The 24,863-nt window shown below is 46.4% G+C and overlaps 1 protein-coding gene across 1 annotated transcript in view; it reads left to right on the top strand.

Annotated features, from left to right (window-relative positions):
• The first annotated feature begins 554 nt into the window (after nt 1-554).
• INTU (inturned planar cell polarity protein) overlaps nt 555-24,863 on the top strand; it is a 319,704-nt gene continuing 295,395 nt past the window's right edge. Inside the window, exon 1 of the mRNA XM_085641533.1 lies at nt 555-803. Coding sequence (XP_085497659.1) covers nt 709-803 — 95 coding nt within the window. The 5' untranslated portion in view covers nt 555-708. The remainder of the gene's footprint in view (nt 804-24,863) is intronic.

Raw genomic sequence — 24,863 nt, 5'->3', positions numbered from 1 at the left:
GCATAACTAAATACTTATAAGGTCCCAAATGCGAGACCTATTGGCTATGCCAATGCTTGTTTCAGCTTTTTTTTTTTTTGTTGCATATTTATATAGCGCGAACTCGACCCGAAGGTATTGGAGCGCTTTATATAGCACCGTATTTACATTACACATTCAGGCTCGGGGAGATTAAGTGATTTGCCCAGAATCACAGGATGTGGACGCGACCTAGAGGCTCGAATCCTGGTTTCCTGCACCAGAGGCGGCAGCGCAGCCGACGGACCACATCCTCTTAAAACTTAAACGAAGCACTGTTATCAGCATAAGCGCCTGGCTCCCCAGCGAGGATGACTTGAAGACCTCTGGAAGAGAGGGAGCGAGCGCAGTAAGCAGTCACACACTCCCTCCTTATTACTGCATTAAATACAACAATCGGAATCGCGCACATGCTCGGACATCACCCGTATGAGCCCCTGCCTCTGTATCGCGTGCCACAGTAAAAATGCAAAGCTTCCACGGTTTCTAGGGCGACGCGTGGTGGACCAATAGACGTGCGTAAATGGTTGTCACCTGATGCCTGTCTGGACCGGAAGTTGTCAACATGGCGGCGGTCTAGAAGCTGCTATGAATTGCAAGTTCGGCCAACACTCAAAGAAACAAGAGCCCTTCATCCAGGAAACATCTCAGTGATTGAGAAGGGGATGGTCTGTCTCGCGTGTCCTAGCCATGTCCGTGCAGGGGGCAGAGACGCCGCATGTCAGAGACCTGCCGCCCGAAGAGCCGTCCGACAGCTGGAGCAGCTGCAGCAGCAGCGAGACTGAGTAAGAGTAGATCCTCATTCAGCTCACCATGCATGACTTTAACACCCGCACGCCACATCTGAAGCCCATTCTTGCCCATTGTCTGATTCCTTGACCCTTTACCTGCATCATAGGACCCAATCAACTTAGACAGGTTAAGTTAGATGACCCACACGCCACAGCTGAAGTCCACCCTTGCCCATTGTCTGATCCCTTGACCCCTTACCTGCAGCATAGGACCCTAATCAACTTCCTTCTTAGTCCTTAACGGTGAACTTTCATTTTAATAATCGGTTTTGTTTTCCTGCTACTCGTAGTTTCGTTTTGCGCGCACGACTTAAGTGTAAAGACCAATCGTGTATGAGGTACTCGCAGTGGCGCGCCTGGTGCAGCACGCTTGGTTCAGAACTCTTCCTTTAACACCGACAGTTTCCCAGCCCCACGCAATTATAGTTGCCACTATCAGGCTGTCACAAAATTGCGAAGTTTCCTTAACGCTGACACTCTAGTCCGCCTGCCACTTGCCATTGTCATGCTTTATACTTGATTAATATTTTAGTATAGAGAGCGATCTCGAGTGCCCGATTAATTATGGGCGCCAGAGTCAGAAAATGAGATCATGTCAGAGCTACGTCTAAACAGTCCACGGAGCCGCTTCTCAGGGTTTACGTTCTCTGCTTAGCTACCAAACTTGTAAACAGACGCACACAATGTCGAGTGCGTGCTTGCGAGCGGAATCCCTTCGCCACTCATTACACAAGAATAACAATTCTGTCAAGTAGTTTTTCGAAGCTGTTTGATTCTAAGCCGGATCATGCATCTTAATTGCATAACACGTTCACATGTACATTTTGTATTTTTCACAACAATTTGTTATTTTGCATGGGAAAGCATTGTTATTGAATGTTTGCCAGTGGTTTCAAAGCCTGGATTTCACACAAGAGAGGTGTTAACTGTGAAGTAAGTATTCTGTGTACTTTACAGTGCGAAATTAATCTCCAGGCTATTTAGCTTCTCTAAACAAATACAAAAGAAAAATGGATGTTTGACACCGCATGTCATCTTCCTTTCAGTGTTGGTGAAAAAAATCTTTCACAATGACATTGCTGCTCCTATAGCATCAGCACACCTGGCAAGCTCGCACTTGCAGGCCCATCATTAATGCAAACATTTACCAAGGAATTCTCATGAGTGTGTGAAAATAACATTATAAACACAGAATCCTGTCAGAAAAACGCTACTCTATCAACATTTAACTTTGTTTTTGTTATTTTGTTGTCTTCTAGTATAAAAGAAAAACACATTTTTAGTGCCTTTTTTTTAATTTCCTTAAATCTGCTTTGAGATTAACATTTGACTTATAATAATGCACAATATTGAATAAAACACATTTTAAACATTAGTACGTTATCCTCAACAAAAATAAATTTCTCAAAACATTGGCAGACATCTCTAGTCTCAGGCACACAATGAATACTAAATAGATAACTCAAAAATTTCCCTGAACAATACTAAAATCAATAAAAAAAATGATGTCATATACATAACACATTTTTTGTAATATGGTCCTTTAATACACGGGAGCCTGCAATCCCTGCATAAAAGCCCATATCTAATTTCTGCATCACAGGTAACTTGTGACATCGCTAGTTGTCTGTAATAAAGAAGTGACGTAGCTGCTTAACTACAGTAACTTATTACAGTTGAGTTCTGATTTCATAATGCCTGCTCAGAGTGAAAAACAGGTCACAGAGCATACTTAAAGTTGCAGTTTAAACAGTGAGAACAAAACCTGGCCTTTCTTCCTTCTGCTTTGTTTTTCTAGAAGAACAGTGACCAGCAGAAGTTAAGTAATTGTGACAATGTTTTGAATACTTTAGGTAATTATAGGACAGACAGGATCTCTTTGCTTGTTTCTACACATTCTGAGCTACAGCATTTTGTTTTTAAATCTGACTTGTCTTAAACTGATTCCAATATCTTTTTGCAATAAATATCAAACTGCTTTTTAGGATGTTTACTTTTACACTCCATATTCTACTTCTATCCTTCCTGTCTGCAAACATCTTATGTCTTCCATGTGAAAGAGCAGCACACCAAGTATGCAGGAAGGGTGGTGCTGTGACTATTAATTATAAGGAATAAACTACCCCCCTCCTGTTCTTTATAAGTATATTACAAGTCCCTGAGGAGTTCCATGACCTTATAAAGGAACTCAGACTTCTGCCTTGCTCCTCTGTATGTCAAGGAACTTATTGGAGACTTACAGTATCTTTTTAATGCATGACGGGGGTTACTTTATCCCATATATGTTATCATCTCTGGGTTCAGGTGACATGTATGACATTTATAAACCACTAGACCTCTGGCCTTCTGGTTTATAAATGTCATCAAAACTCCTTGATGGCAATATAGGCCAATATTAAACAGTTATCTGGTATATAACTTTTATATATTACATGTTTGAGTGTTTTTATTGCACAAAATGCAGTGGTACAAAAAACATTTCACAGAGAACAATGAAATACGGGAAACATTTTATGATTGCCTCTGAAATATGGAATTTATCATACTAACGACAGCCCCCAAACCACTCTGCAGCACTTTAGCGTTGCCAGGGCTGCCATGATAATGCAGACAAATATATGCAGCAATGTTATCTAAATTATGGTGCATATTCTCTGTCAATATCATTTTTATCCATTTGAGATGGAAACAACATTTTGATGTCTGCAATTTATGTGGCAAATTATATGGCAAGTGGAGTAAATCCATAATTATGTGGTAAACACTGAATCAACAGAATCACCTAAATCCACGGACTCTCACTATTGCCCATTGCTTTAATAACATTTTATTCAAGAAAGGTAAACTTTACTATTATAATCGGTGGCCATTGTTAGTTGCACTTTGGAGAAATCAGCATTTTCAAATTAAAGGCCCCATAATAAATATAATATAAAAATACATAACCAGTACCATGCATAATATGGTCCTATTTTGCCATCTCGGGGTGGGGGTGACATCTATAAACCACTCAGCCTTTAGCCTTCTAGTATATGTCGTCTCCAAAACCCCTTGATGGCAACATTGGTCCATTTTACACAGTTAACTGTTTTGTATTATTTGTCTTCATAGCACTCAGTTCCCACAAATTTCCCTTGTCAATGCACTGTGAATTATAGGTTGTGCTATTACCATATTTAATGCACTCTATTCGTCAACCTTAGAAGCATGGAAGGCTGAGTTGACGTTGGAATTTGAACTGTTGAAGTGCGGGTCTCACCGATGACTGGCACGGAGTTCTTAACTTGGCTGTACATTTGTTTGAGTTACAAGTACTACCAGGACTTGATTTTGCAGTGGTGGATCAACATTTGCTAACATTGTTTGAAATCTGTCATTGAAAAAAGGGCCAGACCGGTAATTACATGCATCTCTGGCTAAACATTTTGTACCAGCCTAACATGGCAATTTTGCTGACCGAATACCAGGCTGATGTGGGCATTGGCATTTTCCCTTTCTTTGTTTGGACGTGCTACCATTTTTAACTTCTTTACACTAGCCACATTTTTATATATGCTTAGCTGAAGCCAATTGGGTTTAGCCAATGTAATATAGATATTTTTGGGGTCAGGGTACTGGGGCTGAGGTTTGGTTAGCAGGCCTCAGTGCACTCTGAGTCTAAAACCCAGCAGCACCAGTTTAAAACAAGCATTTGCAATGCAAATAGGTCTCGCATTTGTGAGTTAGAGCTATTGGCGTTGTAAATGGCAATTTCTTTTTTACCTACACGTTTTATTTTTGGAGTGAATGTATGTAGTGTGCAAAATCCCTTGGAAAGGTCCTGCACTTCATAATAAATATATCGAAAAAGACGCAGTGTGGATTGTGTCAACAATTGCTTGGTACGTACCTCATGGGTGAAGTGTCGCCACACATGCACACTGTGGTGCTTTAATAATGCGAAACTCATTTATAAAAGTAGTGCTTACAGACTAATCAACGCAATTGGGATCGGAGCATGTGAATCTGAATCCCGGCTTCTCTTTCATTTTCTGGACTATTTGACTCACTATCCTGCGTCTTGGTTATCGCCAAAACACTGGGAGGCAATGAAGTTTGCCAACGGGGCGGGGGCTTTGGGGGTACATGAAAATGTATTAATTGCCTAGTTGTCAAAGGTCGCCCGGTGCTATTAGTTAAAAGAGTGCAGATTTCATTAAGATATTAAGAGTACTTTACTCGCATCTATGAGGAAATCGACATTAACTAAACAAAATGCCAGAATGCGTGTCAGTTTTCACAGTGTTTTAGACAGTACTGGTTGCTTAGTTTCATTGCATTAATTTTTGTATTTACTCTTTTACACAGCATCCAAAGTAGGTTACCTAACCCCAAAGCCCCGAGTTGTTAAATGATCCATAGAAGTGAATCTTTTACAGCTGAGCAAATGTGTCCAAATTTAGTTTTGGTAGTGCCATGGAATGATCAGCCAATGAGGTACTCGATGAGCAGTTATTTAACTACACGTTCAAAACGTACAGTATTGTGGCTGTTGTTTGTTTGTACCCAACCACCTCTTTGAATGTGTTTATTAACACAGAGGTTCATCTACCAGACAGTGCTCACAGAGGGGCGACTAAAGCACAGAACAAAATGTATTCATTTATCCTGATTGTGAAGGCACCCGGAAGGCTTAGGTGCCCGCCCGGAGAGGCTAGGGAACCTAGCGCTTCTCAGACTCTGCCGTGCTCCTCTGCACCAGCAGGGCACAGCTCAGAATCTTCTGCTTCTGCTAAGAATAGGTGAGGGGAATGAGGTTGGGGCATGCGGGAGTTGCCGGCAGATTTCCAGGTTATTGAAAGTGATGATTCTGACGTGAGGCAATGGAGACTGACTTTGTCTGTTTATAAACAACCGCAATGGACCGCACTCCGCTAGCTCCTCCTCCGGGTCGCCCCAAGGGAAGCTGGTACATGAAGTTCTTGAGTGGTTCACCCCAGTGGGTGCAAGTAAGTACTTGTTGAACTTATGATCTCTGATGGAGTTCTTGAGTGGTTCACCCCAGTGGGTGCAAGTAAGTACTTGTTGAACTGATGATCTCTAGACCCGATACATGTCCCGGGTTTTAAAATATCGCCCGAGACATGGCTCGGGTTTCGGGATAACTTCCCTCCTCAGTAGAGAAAATAGTTAGGGGTGGAAGAGAGGGCCGCCAAACAACCGTCAAGGGCCTCAGTGCCCGCACAGGCACGCAGGTGCGTCGTCCAGGAGCTCGTCAGCTCAAAGCTCGAGGGAGCCATTTTTATAAACAACCGCAATGGACCGCACTCCGCTAGCTCCTCCTCCGGGTCGCCCCAAGGGAAGCTGGTACATGAAGTTCTTGAGTGGTTCACCCCAGTGGGTGCAAGTAAGTACTTGTTGAACTTATGATCTCTGATGGAGTTCTTGAGTGGTTCACCCCAGTGGGTGCAAGTAAGTACTTGTTGAACTGATGATCTCTAGACCCGATACATGTCCCGGGTTTTAAAATATCGCCCGAGACATGGCTCGGGTTTCGGGATAACTTCCCTCCTCAGTAGAGAAAATAGTTAGGGGTGGAAAAGAGGGCCGCCAAACAACCGTCAAGGGCCTCAGTGCCCGCACAGGCACGCAGGTGCGTCGTCCAGGAGCTCGTCAGCTCAAAGCTCGAGGGAGCCATTTTTATAAACCACCGCAATGGACCGCACTCCGCTAGCTTCTCCTCCGGGTCGCCCCAAGGGAAGCTGGTACATGAAGTTCTTGAGTGGTTCACCCCAGTGGGTGCAAGTAAGTACTTGTTGAACTTATGATCTCTGATGGAGTTCTTGAGTGGTTCACCCCAGTGGGTGCAAGTAAGTACTTGTTGAACTGATGATCTCTAGACCCGATACATGTCCCGGGTTTTAAAATATCGCCCGAGACATGGCTCGGGTTTCGGGATAACTTCCCTCCTCCGTAGAGAAAATAGTTAGGGGTGGAAGAGAGGGCCGCCAAACAACCGTCAAGGGCCTCAGTGCCCGCACATGCACGCAGGTGCGTCGTCCAGGAGCTCGTCAGCTCAAAGCTCGAGGGAGCCATTTTTATAAACAACCGCAATGGACCGCACTCCGCTAGCTCCTCCTCCGGGTCGCCCCAAGGGAAGCTGGTACATGAAGTTCTTGAGTGGTTCACCCCAGTGGGTGCAAGTAAGTACTTGTTGAACTTATGATCTCTGATGGAGTTCTTGAGTGGTTCACCCCAGTGGGTGCAAGTAAGTACTTGTTGAACTGATGATCTCTAGACCCGATACATGTCCCGGGTTTTAAAATATCGCCCGAGACATGGCTCGGGTTTCGGGATAACTTCCCTCCTCAGTAGAGAAAATAGTTAGGGGTGGAAGAGAGGGCCGCCAAACAACCGTCAAGGGCCTCAGTGCCCGCACAGGCACGCAGGTGCGTCGTCCAGGAGCTCGTCAGCTCAAAGCTCGAGGGAGCCATTTTTATAAACAACCGCAATGGACCGCACTCCGCTAGCTCCTCCTCCGGGTCGCCCCAAGGGAAGCTGGTACATGAAGTTCTTGAGTGGTTCACCCCAGTGGGTGCAAGTAAGTACTTGTTGAACTTATGATCTCTGATGGAGTTCTTGAGTGGTTCACCCCAGTGGGTGCAAGTAAGTACTTGTTGAACTGATGATCTCTAGACCCGATACATGTCCCGGGTTTTAAAATATCGCCCGAGACATGGCTCGGGTTTCGGGATAACTTCCCTCCTCAGTAGAGAAAATAGTTAGGGGTGGAAGAGAGGGCCGCCAAACAACCGTCAAGGGCCTCAGTGCCCGCACAGGCACGCAGGTGCGTCGTCCAGGAGCTCGTCAGCTCAAAGCTCGAGGGAGCCATTTTTATAAACAACCGCAATGGACCGCACTCCGCTAGCTCCTCCTCCGGGTCGCCCCAAGGGAAGCTGGTACATGAAGTTCTTGAGTGGTTCACCCCAGTGGGTGCAAGTAAGTACTTGTTGAACTTATGATCTCTGATGGAGTTCTTGAGTGGTTCACCCCAGTGGGTGCAAGTAAGTACTTGTTGAACTGATGATCTCTAGACCCGATACATGTCCCGGGTTTTAAAATATCGCCCGAGACATGGCTCGGGTTTCGGGATAACTTCCCTCCTCAGTAGAGAAAATAGTTAGGGGTGGAAGAGAGGGCCGCCAAACAACCGTCAAGGGCCTCAGTGCCCGCACAGGCACGCAGGTGCGTCGTCCAGGAGCTCGTCAGCTCAAAGCTCGAGGGAGCCATTTTTATAAACAACCGCAATGGACCGCACTCCGCTAGCTCGTCCTCCGGGTCGCCCCAAGGGAAGCTGGTACATGAAGTTCTTGAGTGGTTCACCCCAGTGGGTGCAAGTAAGTACTTGTTGAACTTATGATCTCTGATGGAGTTCTTGAGTGGTTCACCCCAGTGGGTGCAAGTAAGTACTTGTTGAACTGATGATCTCTAGACCCGATACATGTCCCGGGTTTTAAAATATCGCCCGAGACATGGCTCGGGTTTCGGGATAACTTCCCTCCTCAGTAGAGAAAATAGTTAGGGGTGGAAGAGAGGGCCGCCAAACAACCGTCAAGGGCCTCAGTGCCCGCACAGGCACGCAGGTGCGTCGTCCAGGAGCTCGTCAGCTCAAAGCTCGAGGGAGCCATTTTTATAAACAATCGCAATGGACCGCACTCCGCTAGCTCCTCCTCCGGGTCGCCCCAAGGGAAGCTGGTACATGAAGTTCTTGAGTGGTTCACCCCAGTGGGTGCAAGTAAGTACTTGTTGAACTTATGATCTCTGATGGAGTTCTTGAGTGGTTCACCTCAGTGGGTGCAAGTAAGTACTTGTTGAACTGATGATCTCTAGACCCGATACATGTCCCGGGTTTTAAAATATCGCCCGAGACATGGCTCGGGTTTCGGGATAACTTCCCTCCTCAGTAGAGAAAATAGTTAGGGGCGGAAGAGAGGGCCGCCAAACAACCGTCAAGGGCCTCAGTGCCCGCACAGGCACGCAGGTGCGTCGTCCAGGAGCTCGTCAGCTCAAAGCTCGAGGGAGCCATTTTTATAAACAACCGCAATGGACCGCACTCCGCTAACTCCTCCTCCGGGTCGCCCCAAGGGAAGCTGCTACATGAAGTTCTTGAGTGGTTCACCCCAGTGGGTGCAAGTAAGTACTTGTTGAACTTATGATCTCTGATGGAGGAGGAGGGGCTAGCGGTGTGTGCTCCATTGCGATTGTTTCTAAAAATGGCTCCCTCGAGCTTTGAGCTGACGAGCTCCTGGACGACGCACCTGCGTGCCTGTGCGGGCACTGAGGCCTTTGACGGTTGCTTGGCGGCCCTCTCTTCCACCCCTGACTATTTTCTCTACTGATGAGGGAAGTTATCCCGAAACCCGAGCCATGTCTCGGGCGATACTTATAAACCCGGGACATGTATCGGGTCTAGAGATCATCAGTCCAACAAGTACTTACTTGCACCCACTGGGGTGAACCACCCAAGAACTTCATGTACCAGCTTCCCTTGGGGCGACCCGGAGGAGGGGCTAGCGGTGTGCGCTCCATTGCGATTGTTTCTAAAAATGGCTCCCTCGAGCTTTGAGCTGACGAGCTCCTGGACGACGCACCTGCGTGCCTGTGCGGGCACTGAGGCCTTTGACGGTTGCTTGGCGGCCCTCTCTTCCACCCCTGACTATTTTCTCTACTGATGAGGGAAGTTATCCCGAAACCCGAGCCATGTCTCGGGCGATACTTATAAACCCGGGACATGTATCGGGTCTAGAGATCATCAGTCCAACAAGTACTTACTTGCACCCACTGGGGTGAACCACCCAAGAACTTCATGTACCAGCTTCCCTTGGGGCGACCCGGAGGAGGGGCTAGCGGTGTGCGCTCCATTGCGATTGTTTCTAAAAATGGCTCCCTCGAGCTTTGAGCTGACGAGCTCCTGGACGACGCACCTGCGTGCCTGTGCGGGCACAGAGGCCTTTGACGGTTGCTTGGCGGCCCTCTCTTCCACCCCGGACTATTTTCTCTACTGATGAGGGAAGTTATCCCGAAACCCGAGCCATGTCTCGGGCGATACTTATAAACCCGGGACATGTATCGGGTCTAGAGATCATCAGTCCAACAAGTACTTACTTGCACCCACTGGGGTGAACCACCCAAGAACTTCATGTACCAGCTTCCCTTGGGGCGACCCGGAGGAGGGGCTAGCGGTGTGCGCTCCATTGCGATTGTTTCTAAAAATGGCTTCCTCGAGCTTTGAGCTGACGAGCTCCTGGACGACGCACCTGCGTGCCTGTGCGGGCACTGAGGCCTTTGACGGTTGCTTGGCGGCCCTCTCTTCCACCCCTGACTATTTTCTCCACTGATGAGGGAAGTTATCCCGAAACCCGAGCCATGTCTCGGGCGATACTTATAAACCCGGGACATGTATCGGGTCTAGAGATCATCAGTCCAACAAGTACTTACTTGCACCCACTGGGGTGAACCACCCAAGAACTTCATGTACCAGCTTCCCTTGGGGCGACCCGGAGGAGGGGCTAGCGGTGTGCGCTCCATTGCGATTGTTTCTAAAAATGGCTCCCTCGAGCTTTGAGCTGACGAGCTCCTGGACGACGCACCTGCGTGCCTGTGCGGGCACTGAGGCCTTTGACGGTTGCTTGGCGGCCCTCTCTTCCACCCCTGACTATTTTCTCTACTGATGAGGGAAGTTATCCCGAAACCCGAGCCATGTCTCGGGCGATACTTATAAACCCGGGACATGTATCGGGTCTAGAGATCATCAGTCCAACAAGTACTTACTTGCACCCACTGGGGTGAACCACCCAAGAACTTCATGTACCAGCTTCCCTTGGGGCGACCCGGAGGAGGGGCTAGCGGTGTGCGCTCCATTGTGATTGTTTCTAAAAATGGCTCCCTCGAGCTTTGAGCTGACGAGCTCCTGGACGACGCACCTGCGTGCCTGTGCGGGCACTGAGGCCTTTGACGGTTGCTTGGCGGCCCTCTCTTCCACCCCTGACTATTTTCTCTACTGATGAGGGAAGTTATCCCGAAACCCGAGCCATGTCTCGGGCGATACTTATAAACCCGGGACATGTATCGGGTCTAGAGATCATCAGTCCAACAAGTACTTACTTGCACCCACTGGGGTGAACCACCCAAGAACTTCATGTACCAGCTTCTCTTGGGGCGACCCGGAGGAGGGGCTAGCGGTGTGCGCTCCATTGCGATTGTTTCTAAAAATGGCTCCCTCGAGCTTTGAGCTGACGAGCTCCTGGACGACGCACCTGCGTGCCTGTGCGGGCACTGAGGCCTTTGACGGTTGCTTGGCGGCCCTCTCTTCCACCCCTGACTATTTTCTCTACTGATGAGGGAAGTTATCCCGAAACCCGAGCCATGTCTCGGGCGATACTTATAAACCCGGGACATGTATCGGTCTAGAGATCATCAGTCCAACAAGTACTTACTTGCACCCACTGGGGTGAACCACCCAAGAACTTCATGTACCAGCTTCCCTTGGGGCGACCCGGAGGAGGGGCTAGCGGTGTGCGCTCCATTGCGATTGTTTCTAAAAATGGCTCCCTCGAGCTTTGAGCTGACGAGCTCCTGGACGACGCACCTGCGTGCCTGTGCGGGCACTGAGGCCTTTGACGGTTGCTTGGCGGCCCTCTCTTCCACCCCTGACTATTTTCTCTACTGATGAGGGAAGTTATCCCGAAACCCGAGCCATGTCTCGGGCGATACTTATAAACCCGGGACATGTATCGGGTCTAGAGATCATCAGTCCAACAAGTACTTACTTGCACCCACTGGGGTGAACCACCCAAGAACTTCATGTACCAGCTTCCCTTGGGGCGACCCGGAGGAGGGGCTAGCGGTGTGCGCTCCATTGCGATTGTTTCTAAAAATGGCTCCCTCGAGCTTTGAGCTGACGAGCTCCTGGACGACGCACCTGCGTGCCTGTGCGGGCACTGAGGCCTTTGACGGTTGCTTGGCGGCCCTCTCTTCCACCCCTGACTATTTTCTCTACTGATGAGGGAAGTTATCCCGAAACCCGAGCCATGTCTCGGGCGATACTTATAAACCCGGGACATGTATCGGGTCTAGAGATCATCAGTCCAACAAGTACTTACTTGCACCCACTGGGGTGAACCACCCAAGAACTTCATGTACCAGCTTCCCTTGGGGCGACCCGGAGGAGGGGCTAGCGGTGTGCGCTCCATTGCGATTGTTTCTAAAAATGGCTCCCTCGAGCTTTGAGCTGACGAGCTCCTGGACGACGCACCTGCGTGCCTGTGCGGGCACTGAGGCCTTTGACGGTTGCTTGGCGGCCCTCTCTTCCACCCCTGACTATTTTCTCTACTGATGAGGGAAGTTATCCCGAAACCCGAGCCATGTCTCGGGCGATACTTATAAACCCGGGACATGTATCGGGTCTAGAGATCATCAGTCCAACAAGTACTTACTTGCACCCACTGGGGTGAACCACCCAAGAACTTCATGTACCAGCTTCCCTTGGGGCGACCCGGAGGAGGGGCTAGCGGTGTGCGCTCCATTGCGATTGTTTCTAAAAATGGCTCCCTCGAGCTTTGAGCTGACGAGCTCCTGGACGACGCACCTGCGTGCCTGTGCGGGCACTGAGGCCTTTGACGGTTGCTTGGCGGCCCTCTCTTCCACCCCTGACTATTTTCTCTACTGATGAGGGAAGTTATCCCGAAACCCGAGCCATGTCTCGGGCGATACTTATAAACCCGGGACATGTATCGGGTCTAGAGATCATCAGTCCAACAAGTACTTACTTGCACCCACTGGGGTGAACCACCCAAGAACTTCATGTACCAGCTTCCCTTGGGGCGACCCGGAGGAGGGGCTAGCGGTGTGCGCTCCATTGCGATTGTTTCTAAAAATGGCTCCCTCGAGCTTTGAGCTGACGAGCTCCTGGACGACGCACCTGCGTGCCTGTGCGGGCACTGAGGCCTTTGTCGGTTGCTTGGCGGCCCTCTCTTCCACCCCTGACTATTTTCTCTACTGATGAGGGAAGTTATCCCGAAACCCGAGCCATGTCTCTGGCGATACTTATAAACCCGGGACATGTATCGGGTCTAGAGATCATCAGTCCAACAAGTACTTACTTGCACCCACTGGGGTGAACCACCCAAGAACTTCATGTACCAGCTTCCCTTGGGGCGACCCGGAGGAGGGGCTAGCGGTGTGCGCTCCATTGCGATTGTTTCTAAAAATGGCTCCCTCGAGCTTTGAGCTGACGAGCTCCTGGACGACGCACCTGCGTGCCTGTGCGGGCACTGAGGCCTTTGACGGTTGCTTGGCGGCCCTCTCTTCCACCCCTGACTATTTTCTCTACTGATGAGGGAAGTTATCCCGAAACCCGAGCCATGTCTCGGGCGATACTTATAAACCCGGGACATGTATCGGGTCTAGAGATCATCAGTCCAACAAGTACTTACTTGCACCCACTGGGGTGAACCACCCAAGAACTTCATGTACCAGCTTCCCTTGGGGCGACCCGGAGGAGGGGCTAGCGGTGTGCGCTCCATTGCGATTGTTTCTGACTTTGTCTGTTTGTCTGCACCAGTCTATTTTTCTACTATCTATCGGGCTCACTGTCATGTATCCATTCATCTCTCTTTATTAGAGGTGCGCAAGCCAATATATTAATTAGCAGGTAGAGCCAGCCGGAGAAGAGCCAAGCGTATACGAGCCAGTGGGCGAGACGTGAAAATGATCGGCATGTTAATCATACAGTAAACATGATGTAAATGTGCGATAATGTCTCTTCAGAATTCAAAAAAGTGCATTTCTTTAGCGCATCACCTCAGTACACAAGATTATATCACTGAATTGAGAGAAAGTTATTAAAAGTGCTTGTTTTAAGCATGAGTTAAAACACTGCTGCTCCTCCTGCCCGACAACAATGCCATTTGTGAACTAAGAGGCGTCAGTTGCCATGCATACCCCGAATGTTGCCTAGAGTCTTATTATATTTAGAGTAACATTAAAATCTAGTTAATTAAACAAGAGAAGTTTTTGTACAGCACGCATCTTGAACGCGCATATTTCAAGGTGGCAATAATAAAGATGAAAACGGAAGTGCCGGCAGGCAAGAAAACATGAACGAGAGTGGGGGGGGGGGAGGGGCAGGGGAGGTTGAAAAGTCACAGACTGAGGGAGGGGGCGATGGGGTGGGGAGACAGGGAAGAAAATAGTGTTAGGAGTAAAGGGGCCAATAGCCATGGAAGGATACAAATGAAGAATAAGGAGGGACTAACAAGCCTCAAACCAATCGGAAGGCAGCATTTAAGACAAAAGCCAATGGGCAGAGAGTGGGAGGAGCTTCCACGAAGCTCCCACACCACAGTATATACTGCATGCTTTGCTAAGCGATGGCAGCGCATGCGCGCTGCAATGCTAGATGAGACCTAAAAGAAAATAGTGCTAGGAGTAAAGGGGCCAAAAGCCGTGGAAGGATACAAATGATGAATGAGGAGGGACTAACAAGCCTCAAACCAATCGGAAGGCAGCATTTAAGACAAAAGCCAATGGGCAGAGAGTGGGTGGAGCTTCCATGAAGCTTCCACACTACAGTATATACTGCATACCTCGCAAAGCGATGGCAGCGCATTCGAGCTGCAACACCAGGCAATAGTGCTAGGAGTAAAGGGGCCAATAGCCGTGGAAGGATACACATGATGAATGAGGAGGGACTAACAAGCCTCAAACCAATCGGAAGGCAGCATTTAAGACAAAAGCCAATGGGCAGAGAGTGGGTGGAGCTTCCACGAAGCTTCCACACTACAGTATATACTGCATGACTCGCAAAGCGATGGCAGCGCATTCACGCTGCAACGCTAGGCAAGACCTAAAAACCTGGGGGGTGACCATACCAAAAGATGCGTTTCCATACAAAGGGATACTATGGATAGTTTTTTTTCCTGCCTTTTATCTGCCAGTCTACGAAGATGGCATCGTCACCCTAACCTCAAATACTGCTTTTGGTCATCCCGATTAGTTGTAGTTAAGGACTGGGCATACACACTGACTGAAGAGGCGTCAGTTTCACTTTTTAGTCTTAGAATGGGTTCAGAGATTTATTTTCGTTACTTATTCGAGGGCAATGGTGGACCTAATCTGCCCCATGTAGCTTACACATTGATTAACGTATGGAATACTGCTAATAAAGTGCTTGGTCGGAAGAGCAGATTGACCCAGTCGATTAGCTTGTGGGTTGGAACTGTTGGAAGTAGCAGGACTGTGGGTATTCACATGATAAATCTTGATTGGGATTTCAACTCTTGTAGCCATTTCAAGCTTTGAGGCCATAACTTTATTTGAAGCTCTGCAAGCGCAAGATGACTTGAAGGGTATCTCCATACTCAAGTCAGACAGACTTTACCCCACCTTTGATTAGGGGGATGCTCCAGATTTCTCCCCTTTCATGACTAGGTGTGCCTGAAGGCACGTGACAAAGCTGCAACATCAATGGCAGCTTTTGTATAATGCACTCTGAGATGTAAGTTGGCTGAGAACAAGTGGCATGTGGACCTGGGAGCAGTGTTTGTTGTGAAATGAGAAACCGTGTTTATGTACCGTGGAAGCTGGTAAAACTGGCTAGCTTTTGCTTGTTTCAATTAATTATTCTGCATTATTCCTACTAAAACAGATCTACACTCAGCACCATATGTTTAGTGCTGGACAGATTATACCAGAAATGCCTAGTAGACGAGTGTAGCGCTTGCATTAAATTTGAGCATTTTGGAAACGTCAGATATTCTGCTATGAAGTGAATGGGGAGTTTTCCGAGATGTATGGGACTAACACATTTCTGATGACCTCAATAGCCATGCTGGATACACCAAAGGTTGATTTATCCATGCACACTCTAACGTTGTGTTTCATAGTTCTGATGAAAGCTTAAAAGGAATATTGGGCGATAGTGGGGAAACTTGTCCTGCCAGTCTAGGGGTCAGTGGTGTCAGGAGATAGATGGGTGCATGGCATCTGAAAAGGTGAAATACGAGGGAGGATATTTGTTCCGTAGGGTTGCGAAGATTTGGGAACCATGGTAGCAGCACAGCACTGCAGACTGGAGGGAGAGGAAGGATAGCTGTCAGAGATCTGTTGCTGCTCCGGGCACCAAGAGCAAAAGCTAAATGTATGGTACCAACACCAGGCCTGATTCCATTGATTTGTTCAGGAAGTGATTCTCTTGTCTCTGAACACACACCAGGCATGCTACCTTTTTGCCCATTATATGTTTTGTTTGAGGAAAAAAGAAAATGTATAATAGAAATTATTTAAAATGTTTCCAGGTATGTACCCCTTCACCTACCCTGGATATTGAGGCCTGCTACAGTCCTGCTCCAGGGCCTATCCAAACCTGTGTAGATGTGCAAAGTGCTAGCAGTTTTGATCTCTTTGTACACTTGCCAATAATTTCTAAGGGCTGGCTTCCTGCCTCTCTGGCTCAGCCAAAGTAAACATCACATAAGTGGCCATGCATAAATGTATGGTAGCAGGCGCAGTGCTGTTTTATAGGTCACTTGGTATTGTGGCTTGGAATAGCAAGCTGCCACTTTTTTTTTCTGGCAGCTGCCCACTGGCTGGCTCGGCCAGGTGAAACGGTAAATGGCTTCTGTTGAGGTGGGCGCTTTGAGGGGTGATAGATGGTTAGCCAATCTATACCCGAACATGCACCTAGAGAAAATGTGAAGTAGGAAAAGAAATTTCGTAGCCTTACTTAGCCTTTATTTTAATTGTAAGTGCTCTCAGTCCCATAGATAGAGCCATGTCTGACAAGAAGTCAAAAGAGGTCACCAAGGAGCTAGAATCTGGCCTCCTAAATAAATCTGCCTTAGATTTCTCTGACATTTCACCAGCAAGAAAGAGCCCTTTAGAGCACTATTTTAAAAACTACATTTCTGCAGTGCCTGTAAATGCTTGTCTGTGGCCCAACGAGAAAGGCAATAATATCACAGTTCTTCTGTTTAAAGTTACTATTAGTCCAGTTGTCAGAGTCCTGGGTATATTTACTGACTGTGACCAATCTGGCCTACACCTGGAATCAAACTCTGGTTTTAATTCTGGAGTCATTGACCTGCAGGGGTCCCCAGATAAAATGTTTGCTCCCAAACCAAGATGCAATGATGTATCTATATCAGCAGATGGCTCTGTGACATCTGTCCCATATTCTACCAGTATGACATCTGAGCACAAGGATGCTTCTTCCCTCTCAATCTTGGGTAACATTGCATCCTCTTTATTAACTATTATCACTGTGCTTGGTTGGCACTCCACAAAGTTTGACATTCGGATAAACCTACTTCAAGACATTTCTCATTAAATTGTTAAGTTATCCTCACAAAATGACAATCTACATAACGTAATGTCCCAAGCATCAAGGAACGCTAATGTCACACAAATTCAGAGACATATTTCATTAAAGAGTCTACAAGTTTCAGAGGAAGATGAAATTACTGAGACAGGGTTGACAACATATGTCTGTGGGGTTTATGACCTTTCCCATCACTGTGATTCAATTCATCTCGCATCCAAATAAATTGCCAGTTTACAAATAGCGTCATGTTGGAAAGCTGTCTCCAAGAGAGCAACATCTTCCAATGAAAGGGACACACAGCCCACGGATTTGAACTCCTTGAATAGCCCGGACGATCACTATGTGGGTGGTCTTGGGCCATCTGGAGATTTCTCTAAAGGCAAAAAATCCCTGGACAGGAAGTAAAACTTCTAAAACGGTGATTGCCATTGCTCCTGGTGTTGATCTGCTACATACTCCTGGGTCAGCAGAACCCATTGTGGACCACATGAAACCTACGACCTCCACTAAGATGAAAGTTGTCCCATACAAGGTCTGTAGGCTCAATAGGTGACGAGAAAGAAAGGTTTAACATTTTCCCCAAGTATTAAATAGAGCAACAACACTGTACCAGTAGTCTTAAGTGTCTTCTATCCCCAAAGAAATAACCCACACTTGGCAAATCTCGTAGTATATCGACTACATATATTCCCCTAGATGCCTGATTTCTTCAAACATACAGGACGAGTCTTTAACTCACAGGGGTAGGAATGTGGTGAACTAATTTAAGAAGCCACAGATTTAGGGGTCCTTTTCTTGGTCTCTACCATCCTCAAACCTTGCATAATAGCAATAGCTCTCCCAGTAAGTTTTACAAATTAATACTTACACTACTCTTTCATACCTTACGGCAGCCTTAATCGGTGGAACATATTATAATTGTCAAATATGATAACCTTCAAATAATATCAGTGCAAGGCATGTTAATAGGTTGAATTCTTCGAAGCTGCGATGGTCCCACTGGACGAATGCACAAGAGTCATTTTTGTCCAGCACAGCTACACCCTTTGTGTCCTATGGTTTACTTCTTGTGCTCAATGTATAGGCATAAAAATGTAACTTGAATGCAACGCACATTAACCAGCATTTGACAGTGCTACACACATTCCCGTTGACCAGTGTTAGACCTGGCTTTTCCGGCAGATTTATTCCCAGACTTTTTGGTTTTTGGCCTCTTGTTTTGGATCGTGTTTTTGTTGGTTTTATGACTCTAGGCACTTCCCCATTGCTGATCAGTGCTAAAGTGCATATAGTCTCTGTTTAAATTATTATCATGGATTAGTGTTTCTATAATTGGCTTATTTGGGTTACTGTTAAGTCCTTAATACAGTGCACTGTGTGCACCCAGTGCCTGTTAACCAAATGCTGCTAGTGGGCTTGCAGCACTGATTATGCCACCCACGCAAGCAGACTTGCAAAAGGTTCTCAGGCTTGCCATTGCAGTGTCTGTGTGCAGTCTAGTGCTGCCATGTCAACCTGGCAAGTGCCAGGCCCTAACCTTCCCTTCTCTTACATGGGAGTCACCACTAAGGGAGGCCCAAGGTACCCCTGTGGGCAGGGTGCAGTGTATGTGAAAGGTAGGATATGCCCTGGTGTGTGTGGCATGTCCTGATAGTGAAATACTGCCAATTCTGTTTTTCACTATTGAAAGGCTAGCTGCCCATAGGATGGAATGGGCAGTTTACTTATAACATCTTAGAAGTATAACTGCCAATGGGAACATGATAGGAAAGTGGAGTTTGGTATGCCTGAACTCAGAATATAGAGATGCATCTTTTAGTAAGGATGAGTTTTATATGCTGGGTTTGAAAATACCTCTTTTAGAAAGGAGGTATTTCCTTGCTTAGCCATCCTGTGTGCCTCTGCTAGGTTTGTGTATTAACTGTCTGACTGTTTAGCTTTGGAGTGACAGTGGCTGGGGATGTGCATTCTGTTCAGACAGCCACCTGGGGTGTGAGGTGTGTCCTGCCTTTCCAGGGTGAGTCAGGGCTGGGCTGAATAGACCTGGGCTGCATTCAAAGTAGGCTGAGGAGATTTATTTCATACCTGAATGGTCCTGGTTTGCCTTGGACAATGCTGTCTCCACTTCTTGCCAGGAAGCTGGGCCAAAGAGGACAGAACTGGTGTTGCTGAGCACCAACACTCTCTGCCTCCAAAGAACAAATTATTTTGTACTATGTGGTAAATAAAAATTCCTTTACCGGGACTGAATTTGATACAGAAACATTATAAAATAGCTCAGTAAAATGAGAGGCAGAATCCGTGATATTAGAGTTTCGGAATGGGCTTTATTCCAATAATCGATTATAATCGGATGCTCCAAGTTCCATCACCACGGGGGTTCAGGAAGTGAAGTACATACTTTATTGACAAGAAGTAACTTTTATAGTACATACATTATAATGAAGTGAATACAGTAGGCGTAACAATTGATAAGGAAATTGACGTTTGGTCTGCGTAACCGAAAATGGGTGTAATAATGAGTAAAAAGGAACATGATTGGTTATGATGTAATACATAGGTGGATCTATAAGATAATACTTGGCCTAAATGCGCGCGCAGCAGTATGACGTGTAATTGACGTGTAACTAGGGGGTGACGGGGACTTGACATTTAGCTCTATATGTGGAGACGAGAAGTCTGGGGGGTCAAGTCAACCTAATCCCAAATCATATCTAACATCCTATGTTTAAAGAACTATGTTATCCACAAAAGAAGGACTCTCGGATAGAATCTATTCTATACTGACTGTGCGTGCGTGTACAAGCGTCTAAGTGTCTACACTGAATGCGAGGGGGTAGGAATATTCCATGGTAACAGGGCTATGAATTACTTGCATGAGGACAGAGAAACCGGGCCTTTTGCTTGGTAACTGGAAGAATGTTTACTTAAACTACTAGGCAGGAATGCATCGGCTGAGGGGGAAGCAGATAATTCGAAGGTGAAATACAGTTCTTGGCAGAGAGTAGGCTGATGTCAGGCTTCGTGAGCCGCGCAGAGAATGAGACAAAGTTCATGGTCACAGATGCAGGCTCGGACTGGAGTTTTCAGAGGCAGAAGGCAAGAGGAGTTTTGATGACAGAATCAGGGCCTACTTGCCTGGACTGTAAAGTGGCATAAGTGAACCATATAAAGCCAGTGGCCTTTCATATTTAGGAATGGAATATCCAGCCTATTCATGGCGGATCTGACAGAGGACATGTTGACGGTGGACGCACATGTATTTGCGTCTTCATAACTGGAACTGGAGGGAACATACATGTACTTGTGACATGCACATAGAACCGTTGGGGTCCAAGATAGGGGACATAACTGACCAGAAAAATCCATATTTCCACATTCCCTCCTTGTCCCCTACTTGCACTTCAAGAGATATCAATCTTCATTAATCCATTGATCTGTTCATATAGCATCATTTGTTCTTCTTTCTTCTTCCGGGATCTTGAATGAAAATCTTGATGTGGAATGCACGATGTGGCACACAGACCACAAATCGCTGGTCCACATTGTAGACATAGACAGCAACTGAATAGTATGAGAAGGCCAATACCTAGGAAGGATAAAACTCTCCATCCCCAGGCTGATACCGTATTCCAAAACCAACTGGACCAAGTCCAAGTGCCTGGGTTCTGGTGTATCTGGCTTACAATCTTATGAAGGCGAGTGATGGCTTTGTATACAGATGGCGAATTTTCTGGTATGAATACGCAGCAGCTTGATCCGATGACCCTACAAGCTCCGCCCCTATCAGCCAGGATGACGTCAAGGACAAGACGATTTTGAAGCACAACAATCCGCATAGCAGACTGTTCTTCCGTTAAATTGCCTAAGGCGGAAATAGTCTCATTCACTACTGCTTCAAGGGTTCTAGTTAATCTACGTATCAGCTTACTATTAGTAACAGTACCTATATAGGGAAAGATGCCTTTATTAAAATCTACATACTTGTCCCATGCCGTCTCAGTGTAATCGACAATGGGGAGATCTCTCCGTTCTCTATTGTGTACTAAATGAATATTTCTGTAATAATCAGGAGGAGCTAAGAAAACAGGTGGCAAAAGGAATGCAATGTAGCAGGTACCATCCCAATCTAGGGGTAGACGCATATATGCCGTCTGACCACATATAAAGTAGGAGTGGCGAGAAGCTCTAAATGAAGATTTTCCTTGATCACTGAATTCTACTATAGTAGTGCATTTACTATGGCCCATATGTATGGAACCAACCTTTCTTACACACAATTCACCTTTCGCTGGGAATACTGACATGGTGGGTAAGACTAGTTCAACTTCGGATACGACATTTAGAATCTTGAGATTAGGTGTAAAATTACCTAATCCATATACTTCATTTTCTAGATCAGTTCCTGTTCTTTTGGGGCGACCCTCCTTGTCAGGGTAACAGACCTTGAGTAAAGCTAGGTTCAGGTTTCCCCATACCCAATGATCTTGGTAAACTGCTGTGTCTGAGTCTATGGAATTAATTAAACTAAACCATGCTCCACAGGAGCCATTATGTGTAAATGGATGTGGAAAGAAAGGCAGGACTCCTTCATAATTCTGATAGGGAGGGAGTCGGCCACACACCCAACAATTGGTGGCATTACTAGTCTGATGGGAATGATGTAACATACTAATGAAAGTGTTATTGCGCAGCGCAAGTCTATAAGACAATTCATGCGGTGGTAAGTCACTAAAAGAATGTTCAGCAGCAACATTATAAACATGTCTAGAAATAGGGTAATATATGTGCAACAACATACTTGTAATAATTATTAAAAGACTCAATAAAAACAAAATTAATAATGTCACTATGCAGTGGCTAGGCAGTGATTTACAATACGCCTGTCGTTTCAACATTTTTCGGGTATTTTCTCTACTCAGGTCCAAGGGATACATGTCAGAGACAATTCAACCGCTTCACCTTGGAGAGGACTTAAACAATCAAATTGCTCGACTGGTTGGGCCTAAGCTTTAGTTTGTAATTTTCAGATTTGTTCGGTTCAACAAAAGGGAGTTTTGTATCAGTCTGTGAGGGAGTGCAGGGCACGATGTCTATATCCGAGGATAGTCCATGAAATTTCTTGATATGGCTTGAATGAATCCAGCCCTTGCGGCCCTCGATCTTCACGGCTGTTCTTGTGGTCAACAGGACCAACTTGGGTGCTTTCCACCTGGGCTCCAGCTGAGTCTTTCGGTCGAAATTCCTCACAAAGACAAGATTACCCGGAACAACGTCATGGGGTTTCACCTCAGTGTTGTCGGGGAAGGCTGCAGCTACCTGTGAACGAGAAGATTGTAGTGCAGACATCAAGGAAGCCAAGTAATCTGTCAGCATATTACAGTCAATATCAGTTATTTTGCGTGGTATAGGCGTCCCCCACATATTTGGTGGTCTACCGAAGATCACCTCATACGGGGATAGCCCTGTTCGAGAGTGTGCTACCATTCTCATGTAAAAGAGTGCAACGGGTAACGCTACTACCCAGTCGACACCTTTCTCTCTGCATATTTTGGACATTCTGATTTTCAGTATCTGGTTATGTCTTTCTACGAGACCTGCTGCCTCGGGGTGTCGGACACAGTGGAATTTCCACTGATATCCTAACAGAAGTGAAACGTGTTTCATTAATTCGGATGAGAACGGCTGGCCGTTATCTGAGTAAACAGCACGTGGTAAACCGTATCGTGGGAAGAATTCTCGAACCAACTGTTTGGCAGTAGTCGGGGCAGTGTAATCTGAAACCGGGTATGCCTCCGTCCAACGGGACAGAGCGCAAACAACTACGAGAACATATTTGAATCCTCGACATCGTTCCATCTGGATATAGTCCATCTGGAGTACTTCAAAAGGATGATTAGGAGTATGAAATCCACCCTGTTCTACGGGAACGCTTTTTCCTGGGTTGAACTGACAACAGATCATACAGGTACGGACCTTTTGTTTCGCTGCTGCTCGTAAATGTTTATTGAACCAAATGTGTTGAATGCTGTCTAGCATAGCTTTTTCTCCTAGATGTGCTGGACTATGTATAGTGTTAATTATAACTTGGACCATTGAATCAGGAAGGAACCATACAGACTTTTCCTTCATCATCCATCCTTGGTCCGTTTGGATCCCTCCTAATTCAGTCCATTTCTTTATTTCGTCTGGTGTAGCATGTGTCTGTATGTCAATTACGTCAAGAGTAGGATCTTTAACTGTCATACAATGTGTCGGTGTCGGGACTATTGTCTTTGTCATGTCGGGGGTTTGAGTTTGAGCAGTCAGTTTAGCTGTTCTGTCGGCTAGATCATTGCCTTGGGAAATGATATCAGTAACCTTCGTATGGGCCTTACATTTCATAATTGATATTTCAGTGGGTAGATGTATTGCATCTAATAATGCATGAATGAGGGGTCCGTGCTGAATGTGGGCACCGTGGGAAGTTAAATAACCTCTCTCTCGCCACAGCACGCCGAAGTCATGTACAACTCCAAATGCATAACGTGAGTCAGTGTATATGTTGACTTTTTTATTCATGGCTTGAATACAGGCTTGTGTCAGAGCGATAAGTTCTGCAGCTTGAGCTGACAAAGTATTTATACGATTAGTTTCAATGACTTCAGTATCTGTTGTGACTGCGTAGGCGGCTACTAACTCTCCTGTACTTGTTCTCATGCATGAACCATCTACATATAAGGTCAGGTCTGGATCTGACAATGGGACATCGGTTAAGTCTTGTCTGGGTTTTGTTGTTATTGTAATAACTTCAATACAGTCATGGGCTAGTGGGTCTGTTCCGACTACTGGTAAAAGTGTGGCAGGATTCAATGTGTTACAGCGTCTGATTTCTATATGAGGCTGAAACAATGTAAGCTCGTATCCTGTAAGTCGCGCTATAGTCAAGTGTTGTGTTTGCGTTCTATTTACAAGAACCTCTACTGCGTGTGGTACTTGAACTGTCAATGGATGTCCTAACACTATGGCATCGCTTTGTCTGATTGCTAAAGCTGTCGCTGCTACTGATTTCAGGCACGCAGGCAAAGCCTGAGCTACGGGATCTAATGTACTAGAAAAATAAGCACATGGTTTGTGTGCTCCTGCTTGTTCCTGTGTGAGTACTGACAAGGCAGTACCTTCGCGTTCTGTAACAAAGAGTGTAAACTGTTTTCTGTAACATGGTGTTGCTAAAACGGGTGCTTGACATAAAGCTTTCTTTAAGCTTTCAAAAGCTTGTGTGTGTTCCTGAGTCCAAGGGAGAACAGTCGATGTGGCTGCCTCCTGTGTGGTTAACTGAATGAGTGGTTTTGCTAGAAATGCATACTGAGGGATCCACTGCCTACAATATGAAGTGAGGCCTATGAAAGCCCGCACCTCCTTTTGTGTCTTGGGTACTGGCATGTTAGCTATTAACTGAATGCGGTCGGGTGTAAGCTGCCTTCCCTCCTTGGACAGCGAGTGTCCAAGATAAACAACTCGCTGGACACAGAATTGCAGCTTAGAAGGGGACACCTTGTGCCCCTTTTCGGCTAGAAATTGTAAAACTGTCAGTGATGCTTTTTCACATTCCGGTTCGCTTCTCGCGGTGATCAGCAGATCATCGACGTATTGAAGCAAGGCAGTGTTAACTGGCATGTGGATACTGTCAAGTTCTCGTTTCAGTGCTTGGCTAT

This window comes from Triturus cristatus, chromosome 2_2 (assembly GCF_964204655.1).
Source record: "Triturus cristatus chromosome 2_2, aTriCri1.1, whole genome shotgun sequence".
Taxonomy (NCBI): Eukaryota; Metazoa; Chordata; class Amphibia; order Caudata; family Salamandridae; genus Triturus; species Triturus cristatus.
The sequence above is the reverse complement of the archived record's forward strand: the minus strand, read 5'-3'. Positions and strand labels throughout refer to the sequence as shown.